This window comes from Lemur catta, chromosome 9, assembly GCF_020740605.2.
Source record: "Lemur catta isolate mLemCat1 chromosome 9, mLemCat1.pri, whole genome shotgun sequence".
In the NCBI taxonomy this organism is placed as follows: Eukaryota; Metazoa; Chordata; class Mammalia; order Primates; family Lemuridae; genus Lemur; species Lemur catta.
The window spans coordinates 78,002,915-78,015,631 of record NC_059136.1 but is presented as its reverse complement, the minus strand read 5'-3'; the positions used below and the strand labels follow the sequence as shown (position 1 = coordinate 78,015,631).

The 12,717-nt window shown below is 33.8% G+C and overlaps 1 protein-coding gene across 1 annotated transcript in view; it reads left to right on the top strand.

Annotated features, from left to right (window-relative positions):
- HNF4G (hepatocyte nuclear factor 4 gamma) overlaps nt 1–12,717 on the top strand; it is a 59,217-nt gene that overhangs the window by 42,831 nt on the left and 3,669 nt on the right. Inside the window, exons 4-9 of the mRNA XM_045561940.1 lie at nt 1,416–1,522; nt 3,046–3,201; nt 6,225–6,312; nt 8,402–8,554; nt 8,683–8,919; nt 10,116–10,238. Coding sequence (XP_045417896.1) covers nt 1,416–1,522; nt 3,046–3,201; nt 6,225–6,312; nt 8,402–8,554; nt 8,683–8,919; nt 10,116–10,238 — 864 coding nt within the window. The remainder of the gene's footprint in view (nt 1–1,415; nt 1,523–3,045; nt 3,202–6,224; nt 6,313–8,401; nt 8,555–8,682; nt 8,920–10,115; nt 10,239–12,717) is intronic.

The window sequence follows — 12,717 nt, the reverse complement described above, 5'->3', positions numbered from 1 at the left end:
AGGAAGATTAATTAGATAGAAATAACTATAAACATGGTTTTATGTAAACAATGATAGCACTCAGAATAGAAATGTTCACAATATCTTTTGGCATTTTTCTAAAGAAAGATCATGTAAATGAAATTCATAAAAGCATAGCTAACATCTTATTTTTTTTTTTATCTCAGCATATGCTTTACCAAATGAGTCAGCTTAGGTTGAAAATTGATAACAATTTCTGTTAAAAAAAAAAAGTGTAAGATACCGGTAAGAATGATTTTCAAACAAAATATTAATGATTCATTCTAGCTTAAAGACCACTCATTCTTTTTTAAAGGCAAAAAGTCACTATTTTATCTTCCAATTTAACAGAGTTGAGAGTCAATAGAAAGTTTTAGGTCTCTGTTGCTAGATTTTGGTGTAGAAATTGGTCAATTTATTTAATAAAAGAATAATTGCAGAAAACAAGTAAGATAGTTTAATGCCTTATCTTTCTAGCAGAACAGATTACAGCATTAACTTAAATCATATAAGGCCGGTAGGCCTTGTTTTTCTTTTCTTTTGGGGGAGGGATTAATGGAGGATAATTTTTACCTCCTAGGTTTTGAAATTCAGATTTGATATCTGATTTATTTTATTTTCTATATGACAGAGTTAATATTAATACAAGTTACTATTCCCCCTCTCATTTTTCCTTATATTTAAAAATGTAGTTTTCAATAAGAGATTTGGGAATACACATTATTCTTTTTTCCCTTTGTGAAATAAAAAAGCAGATACGTATCTCCCTTAGACACTTTTTATATAATATGTAGGATTTTGTCACCTTTCCGAAATGCTGATATTCAAACTTTAATCTTCTCAGGAGAGACCTACCTGGTGCAACTTTTGCTTTATTAATGTTTGTAAACTGTCTGAAGGATGGTGTTTCATAAGATATCATGATACTACAATCTTAAAATCATCTTAACTAAAATAAATTTACTTTCCATTTTTGCTAGTGTTTTACAGGAAAAAGAAAATAGAAGCTTCAAAATCTATGACTCATATTTTCTGACAGTGAATACACTCTTATCTTTGACCTGGTCAATCTCACAGGCAATACTCTTTCCCTAGCTATCTCATAGTTTTATTAACTTTGAGAGAATGGAAAACCATCCTATTAAAAGTACAGCATGGTAGAACTGGCTGACTCAACATTTCTAACATGCATGCCATCATGAAATCCCAAACAGCAATATTTTATAAGGTCTAGTGACCGGCTTGACTATTCCTACTGTTAAGAGTGGGACAGAATGAAAATATATTCAGTCTTCCTTTCCCCACCAAGGTCTTTTAGAAAGACCCTTTCTCATACATCCTGACATACGTGTGTGTGTGTGTGTGTGTGTGTGTGTATGAGACTGACCGATAAATACTGTGATTTTCTCCCCTAGCTGTGCAAAATGAACGTGATAGAATAAGCACCAGAAGAAGCACATTTGATGGCAGCAACATCCCCTCCATTAACACACTGGCACAAGCTGAAGTTCGGTCTCGCCAGGTAACTGCTACACACCAGCATTCAGCCCTGTTTCAAAGAATCAAATGACTATTTAAGCATAACGCTAAAATAATCATAGTTCATTCAAATGTGCTCATTACTGAAATAAATCACATCTACACAAATTCGAGAGTTTTACTTTGAAACTATTAATGGGACTGCTGAATTAATTTTCACTTTTCCCAGACAAGACTACTTTTGAAATGAAAAAGTGAAATTAATTTCTACCTAAGATTGTTAAAAAACAGTTTGTTTATAAAATTGATTAAAAGTACTTAATGCGTAGCACAAGGCTCTGGGAGCAACATTTTATTTTATTGGTTGATCTGTAAAATCAGCTACCACAACTTTTGAGGAATTTGGTTGAGACCTGTCATCAGAGTTTCTTTCCTTGAAAATGACTTCTGAACTCAGGAAGTCACCTTGGCACCTGTTTTAGAAACAGATTTTTTAAATGAAGAGCCAGAATTTAGAAAACACAGGAGGAAAAATTCTATTACTTTAAACTTCTAGCATAAGAATATCAGTTCTAAAGTTTAACAAAAAGTTTAGAGTCAGATCCTTTAAAAGAAATCCTTTAAAAACAGGTTTATTTTAGCATTTCCCCTATTAGAAATGTTAATTATATTTTTCCATTATAAAGCAAATTATGAAATAGCTATGTAGTTAATCAGATCCTGTAATGAGTCAGTGTGACGATTGCTTTAGTTTTTGATAACACGAGGGTAATATGATGATGTTAATCACCATTATCATTATCATTACTTGAAGATTACTTGATGGTCCAATAAAGCATTTAGAGACTGCCTTAAAGGGGGCTGTGAGGAAGTATCCAGATACCCATAAAGATACACACATGCACATTCAAAAACTAACTGTATAGAAACTTTGAGACAGTGTTTCTTTCAGTGTTTTTTAATACCAATTGTATTTTATATAGCTAAAAATTATATACAGTTTTAAAAATGTATCATTATATATTAAGCTTTTTAACATTGCTGAGTGAAGCCTTTGTTTTTTAATATTATTTTGATCAGCTTCCATTTAACGCAGCAACATAAATAGTTCTGGCTTCTCGTCTAAATCTTTTCTCCCCAGTTTGGTAAATTTTGTCCCTTGCAAACATTTTCTCCATAAATTTCAACAAATTGAAGATGGACTTTCTTAATGAAAATATCATTTTTAATTAAAAATAAAGTCATAGAGCATATTTTATGTGGATACTACCAATCTCCTTATGTAGCCATTTGGAATTGTGAAACTTCCCAAAAGTTGTGGTAACTTAGTTTACAGCTTTGGCCAGTAAAATAAGACAGTGCTCCCAGAGCATTATACTATGTATTGGAAGTTTTCAGTCTAACTTATTTCTCAATTAAAAAATGTTTGGTATATTTTAAGATACTGTGACAATGATAGCACTTGCTTCAATATTGTTTTCTTATTTCAGTCACAAGAAAAAAGAGAAATATTGGCCATGTGTTATTTTCAATGATAAATTAATATAACATTCTTCTTAATGCCAGATCTCAGTCCCAAGCCCTGGAGGAAGCACTGATATAAACGTTAAGAAAATTGCAAGTATTAGTGATGTGTGTGAATCTATGAAACAGCAGCTCTTAGTCTTGGTGGAATGGGCTAAATATATTCCTGCCTTCTGTGAGTTACCATTGGATGATCAGGTATAAGTTTTAAAAAATTATGAATGCTTTAAAAATGCTTTTTGAACTTTGCTGAGTTTTTGTATTCTATCAATTCTATTTGTAATGCCTATACTACATTACTGTATTTGACAAAGGATTGATTATCTTATGAGGAAAGGATTGGGTGTTCTTATCCATTCATCTTTTTCTTTTATCAAGAGGCACAACTGTTTGACTTCTATTTTAGGGGTCTAGAAAACTTACTGATTGGACAAGAGTTGAACAAAACATTCTTCAGTCCTCTTGGAGTTTAAAAAGCTTATGTGAGGGAGAAAGGCAGACAGCACATAACTACCACTGTGAGATAAAATATTGGAAAAATGAGGGTCTGTGAGGGAAATGGTGCACTGTTGTGTCTTGGTTATTACTGAAGGTGCCATATACAATTCCTCAGAAATACCAGGCCATTCCTAGACAGAAACCACACAGGATGTGTTGGTGATGTCTTTGTGGAACTTAATGCAATTAACATGTAAAGTTTTGCCTTTCATGCTATCAATTTTATTCTAACACTTACTGTATACAAATTACAGGTCTGGAAAAAAAGTCTGTAGAGTCATGATCTGAAATTTATAGAGAAATAGAAAATTTAGATATAGCCATCTTTTTCTGATACTTAAATCTTCATAATTTGTCATATGTACCTTAAGACATTTTAATTCATAGTTAGGAGTTTGAGTTTCCTAATTAGTTTATAAAGACTAGATTGTTTCGCAGACATTTAGAAATATTCTTACTAAGTAGTGTATAATTTTTTGTAGAAGAAAATAATTTGAAAGTTTCCATTTCTTTCACATTGAATTAACCATGATAAGTGTTATACCCAGTGTGTATTTAAACACCGTCTGATCAGTGTTCTCTATTGTTGATACACAAAAACAAAGAAACAATCAAAGGTGATAGGACATAATTTTGGAAAAATCAAAGAAGGGCAGTATAGTTACATGACCAAGAAAAAAAATAACCATAGGAAGTTTGCAGCTATATTTCTAAGGGAGCATTTCACCTGGTGACAGAAAAAAAAAATACTGTGAAATCTGAAATCATTCTTAACATGTTCTTAAACTACCTTCCTGGTATGAGTCACAGTTATTGACATATCATAAAGATAGCTTGGCTCGGAAGGTTATGCCACAGTGAATAATGCTAAATTGCTAAAACCTACCAGTCTCACCCCAAGCAATATAAGTAGGGTTATGTTATTTATCAGTTTTATATTTTTATTATCACTCCTCTTTAGAAATAGCTGATTTATGTATGCATATATTGATTTAAAAATTGGGAAATCAAAATCCAGTAAACGGTCAAAAATTATTTTTATTTGCTAAATGACACCATATTATTAACAGTATAACATTAATATCCATGCATTAGTGAATGTCTGTTATGGATAAAGCTGTGGTAAAGTAGCTTTCAGGTGCACTATAAATTACTTTTTATTTGTTATTATTTTATTTAATTTTCTCAGGAGCCCTGTGGCATAGGTGTTATCTACTCCATTTTACAGTTTCTAAAACTGAACCCTAGATCAGTTAAATTCAGCCAGTAAATTCATCAAACAAATACTTATCAGGAGACTACTTTTCAGTTTAAGGAACTATGGATATTTCATGTAAAAACACAGATTGCCTCACTATTCTCATAAAGTTTGCATTCTATTTGGGAGAGACAGACAATAAAAAAATATATAAATTATGAGTAAGGTAATTCTAGGCGGGGATAAGTTCTATAAAACAGAATAGGATGACTTGTTGGAGAATGACTGGGGGTGGGATGTTAACAGATACTTTAAATTGGTTATCAGAGAAGATATTCCCCGAGACCAGAATGACAAGAGGCCAGGCGCCCCAAGATCTGAGGAGGAAGCCCTAAGTCACAGGAACGGCACGTTCCTGCCGAGGTTCTGAGTCAGGCAGGAACAATGTGAACAAGGGGTGTTGCAAGATGCTGTCAGAGACATGGGAGCTGGAGGCAGAGCACTGAGCCTCCCCTGCCTCTCCCACCGCCTGTGAGGCCAGGATTTTGTTCTAAGGACGCTAGGAAACCATGGAAGAGTTTTGAGCAGAGGAGTGATAGTAAGTGCTTACTCTTTTATAAATATCACATTGGAAGCTCTGTGAGGAAGGATTTAAGATGGAGGACCCGGAAAGGAAGCAGGATGACCTGTTGGGTCCATTGCAGTATCCAGTAGTAAATGACATGGACCAGAACTGGAGTAGTAGTGAGGGAGATGGAAAGAAGTGGATTGATTTGGCTCATATTTTGAGAAGCAGCACTTGGATTAGCTGGCTAGACTTTTGTTGTCATGTGAACACACACTTTAAATGACAGTACCGTTTACTAAAATGATGAAAATATCAGAGAAGCATTACTTTGGTATATGTGAAATTTGTAATGCTTCCTATACTTCCTAGTGGTGATGTCCAGCAGGTAATTGGGTAGATGCATGGAGACTTTACTGCAAAGAGTTAGTGATTCAATCTAGGACGTGACAGAACTCACTTTTCCGTTTATTATATGCTGGAGATTATGTTTTACATATATTCTATCATTTAGTCTTTATATAGTACACTCAGATTTTTTTATATTACTAACCCCATTTTATAGATGAAAACAAATGAGTCTCTGGCATGGAGTTTAACTTACCCAAGGTTAAACAGATAGCAAGTGGCCAAACTGGGATTTTAACTCTTTCTGGTCTGTTTGATTTTGTTTCCCTTCAAAACAATTAACTGACTCCTGTTTCCTGCTGCCATTGTATTGACCTGTTAGATAGTTTCAGAAATTTTGAAAAGTAAACTCTATTGATATGCTAAGGTGGAAAACTAGAAGGCTGGATGATGAAGCCTTGATCATGGCAAGATCTATGAATATTATAGTTTGTTAAAACAGAAAAAATGTTCCAGGCTTAAGAACACTGCAAGTTAATCAGACTCCTATTATGCCATCTTTTAATCATTATATTTTATAATTAATTGTTAAACTTGGAATTTTTCATTAAGGTGGCACTGTTGAGAGCTCACGCAGGGGAACACTTATTGCTTGGAGCTGCAAAGAGATCCATGATGTATAAAGATATTTTGCTTTTGGGTAAGGTTTTTTTTAATTTAAGAAGAAATTATGCATATTTTATCCTTACAATAATATGCAGGATCTATTTTGTATGTACAAAGCATTTACAGACACCATCAAATGGTGCTCTCGCTTCACAGATTGGATTTAATTGTATTCTCACTCGGCCTGATTTTTCCTTGCCTTGATTGCATGTAAGTTCAGAGTGCATGAGATGATCAGAGAGCATTAAGATTTAAAAATAAAAAAGAGATGTTGCTCAATAAACATATTATTGAGGTATGTTTAAATCGTGTCAGGACAAAGAATTCGTGATTTTTATGACTGTCTCAAGGAGTTCCGATGCTTTTTTTCACACTCCTTCAGTGTCTTCTTAATAATTATTTTATACACTTTTAAGAAACATGTTTATCTCTTATGATCTCATTGCCTATGATATGCTACAAAATAATCAAGTAAAAATAATTGGTGGCAATATCTGAAAATTTCTGATAGAAGTGCTTGAAGAGGGAAAAGAGGGTGACAGGTGGCGGAGGGTGGGGAGGGGACACAAAGGAAAAGCTTTTGTCTTAAGTGATTGCTCCAATCTCCTCACCTTACATAACTCATAAAATTAGGTTTTGAGAGTTGAGATCCTTCTAATACTAGCTCTCCCTCTCTCTGGCTTGTGTGAAATGATGACTGGATTATTTAATTTTTGTGTTAGATGTTTTGGCCCTAAATATAAATGTATTGGACATAATATAACAATAGTTAATATCTGTTGAGGGCTTATTATGTAAATGTACTGTTCTAAGTGAGTTACATGTACATACACACTCTCTCACTTAATCCTTGAAATAACCCTAAGGGCTAAGTACTATTATTTTCAGTCCATTTGCAGGTGAAGAAATGGAGGCAGAGTTTGGCAAAGGTGACAAAGCCAGTAAAGGATAGAGCCAGGATTCTAAACCACGTAATGTGACCACATGTTCTGAAATGCTATTAAACACTTCTCTTGCATTTCTAGAAAATACCTAGAAGACTCTTCTCATTATAGAATTGAGTCCAATATACCTAGAAAATAAAATGTCTACTATATAGTTTGAAATTGTTTTACCCTGAATGATTAGGTAAGCTAACTTTTCATAAGAAAGAGTGAGGCTGAGGCTAAAAAAAAAAATGATAACTGTAATGTGATGGATATGTTAATTAGCTTGACCATGGTAACCATTTCACAATGTATATGTATATTGAAACATCACCATGTACACCTTAAATATATACAATTTTTTTTGTCCGTGATACCTCAATAAAGCTGGAGGAAAATGGAGAAAAGAGTGAGGCTACATTTACACATGTTGTTACCTTGAAGATTGTCTTTGCCTACAGTGAAAGAATCCAGAATATTCTTCTTTTTTATAAAAACAGAAAATAGCAATTTAGCTGTTATTTTAGATGCTATGATAAATATTCATTATATTATAACCAGAGAACTTGTAAGTTAGAAAGATCTTTAGGGGTTAGGTGGTCTAGCTCCTTATCCAATTTCTGAACTCTCTTGAATTCAGCCCCACGAAGTGGTCATTTCACCTCTGTTTAAAGAAACCTGGGAAGAGGGAATATACTGTCAGAGGCAACTCTTGAGAATATATGTGCTAACTTTTAAAAACAACCTTCTTTACTTAGGCTTGTTAAAACTGTCTCAACAATTTTTACTCTTTCATATGCCTAGAGCATCAAAGGAGTGCTGTTTTCAATACACTCTAAACAAAAAAGATTCTGTAGGGTTTGTGTTATGCTCGTGAATGAATAAGACTCTAATAGAGACTGACATAGAGGAAAACTGATGATTATATTTTGATTTTCCCCTGTCAATTATTAGCTTGTCATTAGTCTGTACTTTTGTGTTATCAACCAGTGACTGAGGCTGTTAAAATGCATGTGATCACGTTATCAAAGTTATTGACCCTTTAAGTATTCTTACATGTTTCTAACATAATTAACGCCACTGACAAAGTACTATCACTATTCCTTCAAGGGTAGACCATTTTAAATATATCTTGCAAAATTTGAAACATTGTCTGACAGTTTTGGGGGGAGATGTTTAATTTTTCTTTCTGTCCAGGAAACAACTATGTTATTCACCGAAACAGCTGTGAAGTTGAGATTAGCCGTGTGGCCAATCGGGTTCTGGATGAGCTGGTTCGACCCTTTCAAGAAATCCAGATTGATGACAATGAGTATGCTTGTTTGAAGGCAATTGTATTTTTTGACTCAGGTCAGTTTTCAAAATTTTATTAAACAATGAATGTAATGAAAATTAAACTACTTTTTAGTATGGGAATATTTATTTCCACACTCTAATTAGATGAAATCTTCAGATTTTCCTTTTTATTCCTTCATTAGATGCAAAAGGGCTAAGCGATCCAGTAAAAATTAAGAACATGCGGTTCCAAGTGCAGATCAGCTTGGAGGACTACATCAATGACAGGCAGTACGACTCCCGGGGGAGGTTTGGAGAGTTGCTTCTGCTTTTGCCCACGCTACAGAGCATCACTTGGCAAATGATCGAGCAAATACAGTTTGTTAAACTTTTTGGGATGGTTAAAATTGACAACCTACTTCAGGAGATGTTACTGGGTGGTGAGTACATGTAAGAATTTCTATTTTATTGATTAGCCTCACACTATGTACTTTAGAAGAAGTTTGACCTATTCATTTTTTGGCCATATTTATCAACTTTCAAAGTTGTTTTATGTTCCTGCCTTTTTTTCCTTCTGCCATGACAAAATGAACTCCATTTCTTTCATTTAAAATGTATGCAAAACCTGTTGGAGGGAGATAAAAATACTTGGATAAATTAAAATCCACATTCTTTTTTTTTTTTTGTCTGCACGATGTTTCTTGTATTTATTTTAATTATTTAACTCCAGCACAGCAATAGTTGCATAGTGATTGCCGATATCTGAAGCATGTTATAGACACAATTTCATTTAATCCTTCAGCATTTTTAAGTTGTCTTCAATTTTACAGATTAAAAAAATAATAATGAAATAAAATAAAATAAAATCCTCATTCTTTTTAGCCTCTACCATCTTTCCTCCCCACAGTCCCTCTGATTTCAATTGTCAGAACATTTCAAATATGGTGAATAGAAATATATTTCCTGTTTTTAGTGCCTCTTGAAGTATATTATGTATTTTTATGCACTGACTCCTTTAAGACCTCAGGGATACTGGAATTGCAACATAATCTAAAAATATATATAGTACATAGCTTAAAAATGAACATTGTGCTCCTGAAATAATTAATTTACACAAAACAGTAGAAGAGAAAAATGAGATTTCATTGCTGCAATTTATGTCAGGAATAAGTTAAGAAATCATTTATTTTGTGCTCTGATCTAGATTAAATTTCCTTGTAAAATCACCATATTTATTTTTCATTTTCTGGTTCATAATGTGTTCCTAATGATATCTTTCTGAGATAAAAGTTGTTCATGCTCTTAGGGTGATCCCAAATACCATCAACTTGAGGTAAGTGATTCTTGGAATTGCCTTAACAACAGGCAGCAAACCTAATGATTCCAGGAAATGGCGCACAAGGTCCATTATTAATATACAACATAATATGATACAGCATTAATCTAGCCAAGGTAAAGTGAAAGCTGACATTGTCCTTAATATGGCAGTGGTTCTATCAATTTATTTTTGAATTCCCAAGAAGCACTTTGCAAAAATAGCAATATTTAAGCTGTCAATCCAAACATTTTTTTCCAATGTAAACTTGCCATCTCTGATTAAATATCACTAACACAAGCATGTTTTTCTTTTCTGTAGGTGCTTCCAATGATGGTAGTCATTTCCATCATCCAATGCACCCACATTTGTCTCAAGATCCATTAACTGGACAAACTATACTTTTAGGTCCTATGTCAACATTGGTTCATACAGACCAGATTTGTAAGTGTCTGGGCTACTTTTCCACTGTAATAGTTCTTAATGACCTGAGAAAAAGTAGAATTGGGGGGAGGAATTTATTAGTACCCAGAAATAGCAAAAATTAGGTAGAATTTCTTCTCCAAGACACAACTGTGGGAGATTGTAATAATTTGGCTAGTCATTTATCCTCCTCAGGCATGAGCATGCTTCCTAAAATGAAGATGTGAGAACTTAAATCTTTCTACTTCATAGGTTGGGGGAACAAAAAGAGTGTATGGGTAGCCCTAGCTTTGCATGGTCGTGTGGGACCATAAAAATGGCAATGCAAACTGAAACAACGCAAAAGGATCACAATAATCAATGGGAAAATTATTTTCTGCCTGTGACCTTTGAAAACGTTTGTCAAAACATTAACAACTCTCTTAACCCTAGATTGTAAATATATAGAGAAATTTTTTAAAAATGATAATCCTAGTTTTTTTTTAGTAGACTGTAATTTAAAACATCACATCTAGCACGCTGTAATTTAAAACATTAGGAACGTTGAGAATTAAAGTGTTTTATTTCTTTGTAAAAAAAAAATTGTGATAAGCAGTTGGAACAGTGTTTGCCACCTTCTTCTATAACTTCCAGTAGGAAATGAGCATCTTTTCCATGCTCTGATGAGTTTCATTTCTGTAGAAGTTTGGATCAACTTCCAACATTTTATTCTTTGCACTTTGAACCCCCTGAAATTTCCCTGAGAATTCATTTAATGTGAATTTTTTTGCCAGTTTCTCATCTTTTGGGATAAATTCTTCCTCTTAGTTACATAGAGTTTCCTCATTTATATGGACATGTTTTCCTTCGCTAAGTTCCTGGCTGCATGTTTAGAAACTTAAACAATAGCAGCATCAACATTGCCATGGTCAGCTACTTCTTCTGTGACTCCACTGATGTTCTATTTGAATTATCACTTTTTGTTTCCTTTCTGCACTTTCATCTTTGTTGGTCAATTCTCGTTCAATTATCCATTTTTGTGAAATGTTATGCGGATTTATCACTAGAACACAAGGAGGCAACTCAACTATTGTATGCTATTTGTTGCCCATGCGTGAACTGAATAAAAGATGTTCAATGACCAACCACAGATAGACTAAAAGTTGTGATGTGATCAGTCACTTACCACAAAGTGCATTTATTTTTTAAGTAGTTGTTTGTAGGCTGAAGAGTTGTCAGTGAAGTTTGTATTTATGTAATTACTCAAAGTTAATTGTGAGTTACCATGACAGCTGAAATTGGAACTATGTTGTTGCCAGGCTGGTGCTATTTAAGTAAGCCATGGCAACTGGAATTTGTGCATATCAGGGTCGTGCAGAGCGAGGGCTACTTATGAAAATGCTTTGGAACTCAGATGACTATGTAAATACTTGGGGTTGTTCATAGCTGAATTAATCTGATATTATTGCAGCCTTAATGCAAATTCTATTTTTCTAGGCTACTCCGGTAATAAAAATCTCTAATTATTTGACAAAATATCTAGAATTAATTAATTGCTTCTGAATTTTATTAATCCCAGCTTTACCTTTGTTCTATTGACTCTGAACACCAAACCAGCCAACTCACTGAGATGACTTGAGTTATGGTGATGTATTTATTATGCATACCTTCATTGCGTGCTGAATTTACAATAGTCTTTAGTAATTAGTCACAATGTTGTTTTATCCAAATGTTCAATGCACTGCGGCTACAATTTAGTGAGCACCCCCTGACTGCTCCATAGTAGTGGGGAGAGTAGAGGCCACAGAACTGCATGTTACCACGCTGTCCTTTAGACACAGCCCTGGTAGACCTTTGTGTATCTGAAACACAGAATTCTTGAAGTATATGAGAGAGGCAGAAATGAAATTGTTAGGAGAAAATATAAATTGTGGAAATAATATGGCATATCAAATTTGTGGGTCACAAATTGAAAGACATTATTTGGGACCGTTCTTGTGGAGTAGATGTTACCATTTTTATTAAATAGATAGTCAAGATCAGAGAGAGGGGCAAGCTCAATACCATACTAGGTCTGTGGAGTTGTGTCTTTTAAAGATCAGTTATTCATAAACTCAGAAAATAAAACACACTGACAACACATTAAGCAGTATAGGAATCAATTGGCAAGAGAGTTAGTTTGACAATTCTGCTGGTGGTTGAATTCTTTACTTTTTAAAGGGTAGTGCTCTAGTATTTTAAAGACGTGTTCACTGACCCTAATCTTGTAAGAGTGACATCATCACACTTTTTATTTTTATTCTTCCTCTTTCAATATAATATTTATGAGAATCATTTGGAAAGAAAAACTTGGCTTTGCTGTGCTCATTTGGAATAGTTTATATATCATGGAAAGCAAGATTAAACACAAACAATAAAAACCTTAAGTTCATGCATATTTTCTTGGTTATTTAGAGAGGGCCACTGCAGTTTTAGATTCATTCTGAATATCCAGAAATAACTGTAAAGGCAGATTTGCATA